Below are 9,453 nucleotides of genomic sequence, written 5' to 3'. Positions count from 1 at the left end.
AGTGTGGCAGGGTTGTATCCTTTCCCCATACTTATTCAATCTATATGCTGAGCAAATAATCTGAGAAGGTGGACTATATGAAGAAAAACATGGCATCAGGATTGGAGGAAGAATCATTAACAACCTGCGATACACTGACGACACAACTCTGCTTGCTGAAAGTGAGGATGACTTGAGGCATTTACTGATGAAGATTGAAGGATACAGTCTGCAGTATACACATCTCAATATAATGAAAACAAAAATCTTCAACTGGACCAATAAGCAGCATCATGATAAATGGAGAAAAGATTGAGGTTGTCAAAGAATTCACGTTGCTTGGTTCTACAATCGACGCCAATGGAAGCAGCAGTCAGGATATTAGATGATGCATAGCACTGGGCAAGTTGGCTGTGAAGGAACTGTTTCAAGTGCTGAGGAGCAAGGATGTCTCCTTGAGGACTAACGTGCACCTGACAAATGCCATGATATTTTCAGTCGCCTGGTATGCATGTGAGAGCTGCACAATGAATAAGGAAGATGAAGAAGAGCTGATACTTTTGAGTTGTGGTGCTGGCGAAGAATACTGAAAGTACCATGGACTGCTAAAAGAACTAACAGACTGTCCTGGAGAAAGTGCACCTGAAATGCTCCTTGGAAGTGAGAATGGCCAGACTTTGTCTCACCTACTTTGGTCAAGTTGTCAGAAGGGACCACTTCCTGGAGAAGGATGTCATGCTTGGTAAGGTGGAGGGTCGATGAAAGAGGGGAAGGCCTTCAACAAGATGGATTGACATAGTGGCTGTGACGATGGGCTCAAGTATAGCAAGGATCACGGAGCTGGCATGGTATCGGGCGGTGTTTTGTTCTGCTGTGCAGGGGATCACTATGAGTCGGGAATGACTCGGCGGCACCTAACAAGAACAACATCTTTTGAATGAAAATTTGAAGATAAATTATTAATCATGAGTTTAATTCCCTTGGAGCCTTAAGCTATTTGTTGTTGCTGCTGGGTTCTGTCTAGTCCATTTTCAACTCATGCTAACCCCATATGACAGAGTAAAATTGCCCCATAGTATTTCCTATGCTGTAATCTTCACAGAAAGGGATCACCAGGTCTTTTCTCTGGTGGAGCTGCTGGGTGGGTTGAAACCACCAACCTTTCCATTAACAGCTGAGTGCTTAAGTGTTATGCCATCAGGGCTCCTTACGTAAGTGACTGCAGTTTGACTGCCCGGCAATATCCCCTCACCAGAATTTTCTGGCTCACCTTGCCTAGGCTAGAAATCCACTTAGGATTTTCCGTAAACGTAGACTCGGTAGGTTCTGAGTCTGATCCTAGGGGATACACATGCTTTAGTTCCTGTGCAGAAACATTATGGTTCCTAATAATGTAGCAAATATTTGCTGCAGCCCTCTGCATAATTGAGGGTTACTGTGGGTGAAAACATGTATTTTTGTATTTTTCACAAGAAAGCATAATTAATTGTGATTGTCCTTTAAAAACATGCCATGCTTCTCTTTCATGCAGAAGGCTACATTCTATCCCTTGCTTTCCTCAGCATAGTAAATAAAATAGGAAATTAATTTCTCCTCTTCTTAGGATCTGTTTCTTCCATTGGGCAGTTTGGATACATGGCAGAATGTTCTCTCTCTAACTGTATTACTTACCACATTTATTTTCATGATTATTTTTGTTCTTCTTAAGATTTTAGTTTTAAAAAAGCTTATTTTTGTTGAAATTTCATTAGCCTCTGGGGTGAAAAAAAAAGTACAGTTTATATGTTACCCCTTTGATTCTCAGGAAAGAGCTGTGAGGGCTCTATCCTTTTTCTTCTTTCCTTTTGCTTTGCCCCCTTCCCATTCTGCCCCTGAAAAATGAAAAGAAATTCATAATTGGGCCCGGGAATATTCCATCTGTTCCGAGGTCACTGGGTTCTGTTTCTCTCAGGGGTTCTAAATCATACTCCATTAGTCTGCTTCCAAATCTCAGACTGGGGACCCCAAAATGGGTAAGACCACTGAGAAAGTAATTGCAGGTAAGGGATTTATTTTTTCCTGGTCTAATAAAACCAAGAAGTTTGAACAGTAAAAGTTTTGAAACATTAAATCAAAGCCGAAGAAAAGTAACGGAACAATAGGCAGCTTACAAAGTGAGAAAAACTGAATAAACAAAAGCGATACATAAAGTGGAAAAGGATGGTAAAGATAACCCAATAATGGCATTCTACAGAGCAAGCAAACTGAGTCCTTAAGTGAAACCATCAGAAATACTCAGTTACTTAATGGCAGTGCTAAGTCTATTCAAGGTTCTTCCCATGATACCTCACTGGGGAGAGATCTTACATCGGATGGGAAGTGTAGTGCTATTAGAATATGAGATTTTGAAATTTAGAGTCACTAGGGAGCTCTGGTAGCATAGTGCCTAAGGCATTTGACTACTAACCAGAAGGCTGGCAGTTCAAACTCACCAGCTACTCCTTGGAAGGAAGGCTGAGCAATCTAATTCCATAGTGATATTGCCTTGGCAACCTAAGGAAGGGGTCGTTATGAGTCGGGGCTGACTCATCGGCACATAACAACAACGACAACAGGGATTTATTCAGGAGCTCTGGTGTCACAGTTCCTAAGGCATTTTACTGCTAACCAGAAGACTAGTGGTTCAGATCCACCAGCTGCTCAGCAGAAGGAAGATGGGGCAATCTACTTCTGTAAAGCTTTACCACCATTGAAACCCAAAGGAATCACTATGGGTCAGAATTGACTCAATGGCAGGGGTTTGGTTAGGGATTTATTCAGGGAGAAGAAATATGGAAATAGAGGATTAGAATCTTATTTCTTCCTTTCATTAGGGAAAAATATTTTGTGCTTTAACATCAATGTGAAAAGTGATTAGTTGTTTTTACATTGATATGCTAATGATAATGTTGCCCACATCAATTTCATTATACTCATGATGCTTAATGAAGTGTGTGGTAGTTATGTTTGTGTCAACTTTGCTAGGCCTGGTTGAGTGGCTGGGCAGCTGGTGGTAGTTATTCCCCTTGATGAGACTGGTAATCAACTCCATGGTGGGATCTACCACAAGCAGCCAAGTAGCTGCCTTTGGGATGTGGTCTGCTTTCTGTATAGAAGGAGAAGCTTTGAGAATGGTCTGTAGCCTATGGCATGCTTGAATCCTGCATGTAGCCATGTCATTGCTCAGCAGCCTGCTATGTTCTGCCAACTTTGGCACTTAAAATGGACTAAGTTAATAACCTGCTGTGCGGTTTGGTAATATCGGGACTGTGCCTTTTTCCTTGTCAACCTTGGGGCTTCTCAGGCTCAGCAGCCAGCAGCTGAGTGAAGAAATGCCTCTAGCTCCAGTGGGCCGGGAGCAGGAGGCAGAGCTGGACCCTAAGGTTGAGGGGCTTTCATCCAGCCCCTAGAGCCTAGCACTTTGAACTTGGACTTAAAGCCTCCAAATTGTAAGGATAAACTCCTGTTTGTTAAGGCCATCCCATTTATGGTATATTTCCTGTCAGAGTGTCACTAGGGAACCAGAACAAAGTGCATTATACCTTCTGCTTGTTTTCCAGGACACTGTCATTTATGATCGACTGGCTGAGACTTCAAAATACAAAGAAATTACCCTGAAACACTTAGAGCAGTTTGCTACAGAAGGTGAGTGTTGTTTGCTATCAAGTCAGACCCAACTCATAGCGACCCCTCCTTGGGTTTCTGAAGCAGTATCACTACTGAAGTACATTGCCCAGTATTCCTTCTGAGGAGTGGCTGGTGGGTTTGAACCTCCAGTGTTCTGGTTAGCAGTCAAGTGCCTTAGGCACTATGGTAAGTAGAATGCGGCAAAGAAATCTTAAACTATTGCCATCTTGCAAATCACGTTTCCTGGTTTACTTAGTGATTCCTAATGTAGAATATCAGTTATTGGTGATAATTTAGATTGTACTCTATGCTGTCCTCACCCACTGTTTGAGTTTTACTTTCCTAAAACTGTTTTTACTAAAATTTTGGGAGAATTTTCACCTATCTTTTAGGGCCAGGGTCTAAAAATCTGTTTTATCCTTTAGAATGGATACTATTAATACTTTAAATACTTCATATCTCAAGGAGTTCATTAGGAAAAGAAGGAAAAGTCAGAGACCTGAGATTTTGTCATCTGATTTTATCTAACATAGTTTTCATTTTAGTTTCAAAAAACTTTGTTAAATCCCTACCATGTGCCATCCTCTGAATCCTTAGTGAACCAGATGATCTCTGTCTCTGTCCTCCTGAAGTATATGATCTAGGACACAAAACAGAGCATAGTCTATTGGGATGGGCTAGATTAAATGAAAGGAATGAGGTTGTTAAAAATTAGTTTCAGCCATGATACTATAAAAGCTTACAGTCTTATCTCTAAACTTAACCACCAAACCAAACCAAACTCACTGCCCTCAAGTTGATTCTGACTCACAGCAACCCTCATTGGGTTTCTGAGACAGTAAATCTTTACAGAAGTAGATTGTCCAGTCTTCCTTCTGCAGAGTGACTGGTAGGTTTGAACCACCAACCTTCTGGTTAGCAGTCAAATGCCTTAAGCACTACACCAAGTCAATTCCAGCTCAGTGTGTGTGTGTCTGAGTAGAACTGTGCCCCATAAGGTTTTCAGTGGTTGATTTTTCAAAAGATACAGCCACAGCCTTTTTTCCAAGGTACATCTGATTGGACTTGAACCTCCAACTTTTTAGTAAGAGCTGAGTGCATTAACCATTTATACCACCCAGGGACTCCACAGTCCTCATCACTATGCTAAATCTCCCATCTAAGTTTCCCCCCTACCTGTTTCAGTTGGAACTGTTGTTAAGGGCACCAATCTTGACCTCTGATTAAGTTCTATGTCCTCTTAATCCAGACTAAGAATAAAGGAATATTTTAAGAAGCACTAACCTTTACAAAAGCAGGGAAACAGAGATGTGGCAGTCTGCCTCTTTAAAGATTTACAATCTTGGAAACCCTATGGGGCGGTTCTGCTTTGCCCAGTTGAGTCACCATGAGTCAGAATTGACTCGATGACAGTGGGGAGTGTTTTAGGATCATTGAGCTGAGTCTTAAGTAGATGTCAGGCAAACAGTGGAGGAGAGTTGGGGAGGGTGGAATGGAGCAAAAACTGACCAGTACGTGCAGAGACCTTGGTATGTAGGAGGTGAATGGCAAGAAATGAGGTTGAAGACAGTTGATAAAACATGTATGAGCCATATTTTGGGGTTTGGACTTTATCTTTGGCAACTCTTAGAAGATTTCAAGCAATAATAAATAACCTGATAAGATCAGGACTTAGAAAGAATCCACTCTAGATGTGGTCATTGGAAGCAAGATGACCATTTTCAAGGCTAAAGCAGCATTACTATGCATTTTCTACCAAGGTTTAGTCATCATTGAGTTGGATTTCAACATATTGTTTGAATTGAATCTGGTTGTTTGTGTTTTCAAAATGAAACTCTGAAATGAACATGGAAACGTCAGACTTGCGAATCACTCTTGTTTGGCGGTGGTGATGGGATGTCTGGTGCCTTTTCCAGGACTGAGAACTTTATGCTTTGCTGTGGCTGAGATTTCGGAGAGTGACTTTCAGGAGTGGCGAGCTGTCTATCAGCGTGCATCCACCTCTGTGCAGAACCGGCTGCTCAAACTTGAGGAGAGTTACGAGCTAATAGAGAAGGTAGGTGGAAAACTGCTGATGCATCCATGGTGCTTGAAGTTTGATTTCCAGAAAATGGCAGTCTTTATTCAAGAGACCAGAGGAATGAAAATCAAAATTTTCACTTTGATTAATTTGATTAATTAATTGATTGTAAATTTCATTACAGAATTTTCCTCTCATCACCTGACAAATCTTTATACAGGTTAAAGTTTTTGCTGAAAAGTCTTTGGAATAAGATAGTACTGTGTATAGGTCATCACTCTGCTCACAGTTTTAGGTTATGATTAGTATTCCATTATTATTCCGTCACTGCAGATATGGAAAATGCCTCTATGCACACATGTACACATATACCGCTACACCATGCTTATATAGTTAATCTGTATATGATGTAATAGAAAAGACTATAATTCTAATATACAACTGTGTGACTACACAACTAATAATAAATAACATATATGTAAATAATTGAGTATTTGCTCTTGGCCAGTCACTGTGCTAAATTTACATTCATGTATCACTTCTGTGTACAGCTGTGCTATGAATATCCTCATTTTACAGATGAGCCAAGGTTGTTTACTCAGAACATGCTGGATATTCTGATTAATGCTGAGTAAATAGCAAGAAAGCTTCCTTCAATAAGAAAAGCAAACATTTTTATGTGCCAGGTACTATTTGAAGTATTTTCATCTGTTATTTAATACAATATCCCATTGAGGGAGGTTCTGTCACTTACCCATGTTTCAAGGGTGAAGAATTCGAGGCAACAGAGTGGTTAAGTACCTTGCCTGGGTTGCACAGCTCGTAAGATGGTGAGTCAGATTTCTCACTCTGGCTCCAGAGTTTGTGCTCCTGATCACTCTTCATTCTAACTTTTAACTTTGTATAAATAACGCCCTATTACCTAATTCCTTCACCTATACTCATGGAATCACACTTGCCTGTTAGCCCATCATTTATCTGATGTTGCCTCCAGGTAAGTAACAGCGGTCATATATTCCCTCCCTTCTCTTTGTCAAGGAGCTCTGGTGGTGCTGTGGTGAAGGCATTTGACTGCTAAGCAAGCAGCCAGTGGTTTGAACCTATGAATCCACCAGCTGTTCCACAGAAGATGTGGGGCATTCTGCATCCATAAAGATTTATAAGCTTGGAAATCTAGTGGAGGTTGCTATGAGTCAAAATTGATTGATGACAATGAGTTTGGTTTTGTTTTTTTCTCTTTGTTAAGCCATATACTTCCTGTCCTGAAAGATACTTGGTACCACTGATGCCCCCCTGAACTTCTCCCATTTTGTCCTCTGCATCCCTTCCCACCGTATGCTCCTGGGGAATGTCATCTCCAGCTGCAGGTGGTTTCCTCAACTGTACACAGTTGCCATGTATGACTCTAGATACTGTTTTCCTATCTCTTCAGTGGATTTTGTTATTTTTAGAGCTGGTTTGCTTCTCATATCTCCTTTCTGTCTTAATGTCATTTTGTATCTTTGTTTGTTTCTAAGAAGTCTTGCCATAGCATGCATTGTACCTTCCAGCTAGTGCTACCGTCCTTCATTTTAATGGTATGTACACAACAGGGCCACCGCTCATCTGATAGTTTGTCGGACTGTGGTGGCTTACGTGTTGCTTACACCTCAACATAAAAGAAGCAGAAATCCTCACGACTGGGTCAATAAGTAACATCATGATAAATAAAGAAGAGATTGAAGTTGTTGAAGATTTCATTTTACTTAGATCCACAATAAGCACTCCTGGAAGCAGCAGTCAAGAACTCAGACGTCACATTTCACTGGGAAAAGCTGCTGCAAAAGACCTTTTTAAAGGGTTGAAGAGCAAAAATGCCACTTGGAAGACTAAGGTGCACCTGACCCAAGCCATAGTATTTTTCAGTAGCCTCATGTGCTTGTGAAAGGTGGACAATGAATAAGGAAGACAGAAGAAGAATTAATGGGCCTTTGAACTGTGTTGGTGAAGAATACTGAAATACCATGAGCTGCAGAAGAATGAACAAATGTATCCTGGAAAAAGTGCAGCCAGAATGCTCCTTGGAAGCGAGAATGACCAAACTTTGTCTCACCTACTTCAGTCATGTTGTCAGAAGGGTCCGTTCGCTGTAGAAGGCTATTGCTTGGTAAAGTGGAAGGCCAGTAGGATGGATTGACACAGTGGCTGCAACAGTGGGTTCAAGCATAGCAAGGACTGTGAGGATGGCTCAGGACAGGGCAGTGTTTCGTTCTGTTCTTCGGAGGGTCACTATGAGTCAAAATCAACTTGACGACACCTAACAGCAATAACAATAGGGAGCTTGTTACCAAGTTACTGAATCTGTTTGCCACTTCCTGACAAACTTATAGGGAGCTCTGGTGGTGTAGTGCCTAAGACATTTTGACTGCTTACCAGAAGTTCAAACCCACCAGCCATTCCTCGGAAGGAAGGCTGGATGATTTACTTCCATAGAGGTACCACCTCGGAAACCCAAGGAGGGGTTGCTGTGAGTTGAGTTTGACTCGGTGGCAGTGAGTTTGGTTTTGGTTTGGTAACTAACATAAGGAGCTCTGGTGGTGTAGTTCTTAATGCATCTGGCTGCTAACCAAAAGGTAGGTGGTTTGAACCCCCCACACCCCCCATGGGAGAAAGATGAGGTAGCCTCCTTCCTTTGTAGAGATTGACAGCCTTAGAATCCCTGTGGGAGCAGTTTGACTCTGTCCTATAGGGTCACCATATGTCAGCATTGACACAGTGGCAGTGGGTTTAACATACTTAAGTATGAATGTCCTTCCAGTGTTATGTGGCAACAAAATGTGAGGCTATGTCCGTAAGGCCTTTCAGTCTTTTTCTAGCCAAAGTCACATGTTGTAAGCACTCATAGTGTTGATTTTTTTAACTTCTGCTTTTTTTACTCTGTAGAGAAATTAAAAAAAAAAAAAAAGTTTAAAAATTACCCTATCTGGAAATGATTCTTGTCCTGTCTCATTTTCTATACAACCTAGATATAACTTAGCCTTTTTTCCCATGGTAATAAGATAGAATCAATATAGTAAGTGACAATAAAAATATATTTGAAAATGGTTTCTCACCATATTAAATTGTTTCCACCTCATGCACACTGGAAAAAATCAAGAGTTTTTGAATGCATATTGTGTCTTACATTCTTACTCTGAATTCCAAGAGTATATAGATTAGATTCTCTGGGTTTAACAGGCTTTTTAAAAGTATCTGTGATTAAAGAATCATTTGACTTCCATTTTTATCTGCTATAGATGTTCAGCCTTTTTTCCAGCAGATGGCAATGATGAGTCACATTGAAATTTAAAGTGCCTGAGGAAACCTATTACAAGTCTTACTGCTGTTGAGTCGATCTGACTCGTAGCAATACTCCTTGGGTTTCCGAGGTGGTATCAGTATGGAAGTAGATTGACCGAGGAATGGCTGATGGGTTTGAACTGCCAGCCTTCTGGTTAGTAGTCAAGTGCCTTAGGCACTGTGCCACCATATATTGTAGGTTTCAAATACAGAAGCCTCCCTTATAACTGCCTCTTACTTAGAATAAATAAAAATGGAAGTTATATATACTTCATCTTTGCTTCATGATAAGCTGTACTCTCTACCTTTTATTTAAAAATCTAAGGCCTAGAAACATGAAGAAATTGAGTTCCTTGCTCAACCAGTTTATGCTAAATAAGGACTCCATATTCATTTCTGCTCCTGAAGCTGAGGTGTCATTCAGTTACTTGTTTAGGAAACTTTTACTGAGCATTTAATATATGCAAGGTTTAGAGGGTACATAAGCAAAT

General features: G+C 40.8%; 1 protein-coding gene across 1 annotated transcript in view; it reads left to right on the top strand.

The window, feature by feature from the left end:
* ATP8A1 (ATPase phospholipid transporting 8A1) overlaps positions 1–9,453 on the top strand; it is a 309,537-nt gene that overhangs the window by 125,769 nt on the left and 174,315 nt on the right. Inside the window, 2 exon segments of the mRNA XM_042781818.1 lie at positions 3,558–3,642; positions 5,541–5,680. Of these exon segments, the coding sequence (XP_042637752.1) occupies positions 3,558–3,642; positions 5,541–5,680 (225 nt within the window).

The sequence above is a fragment of the Orycteropus afer genome, unplaced genomic scaffold (assembly GCF_000298275.1).
Source record: "Orycteropus afer afer isolate SDZICR_OR568_19922 unplaced genomic scaffold, OryAfe1.0 scaffold00176, whole genome shotgun sequence".
NCBI classification, from domain to species: domain Eukaryota; kingdom Metazoa; phylum Chordata; class Mammalia; order Tubulidentata; family Orycteropodidae; genus Orycteropus; species Orycteropus afer.
Note: the sequence above shows the minus strand (reverse complement) of the source record. Positions and strands in the feature narration are given on the sequence as shown.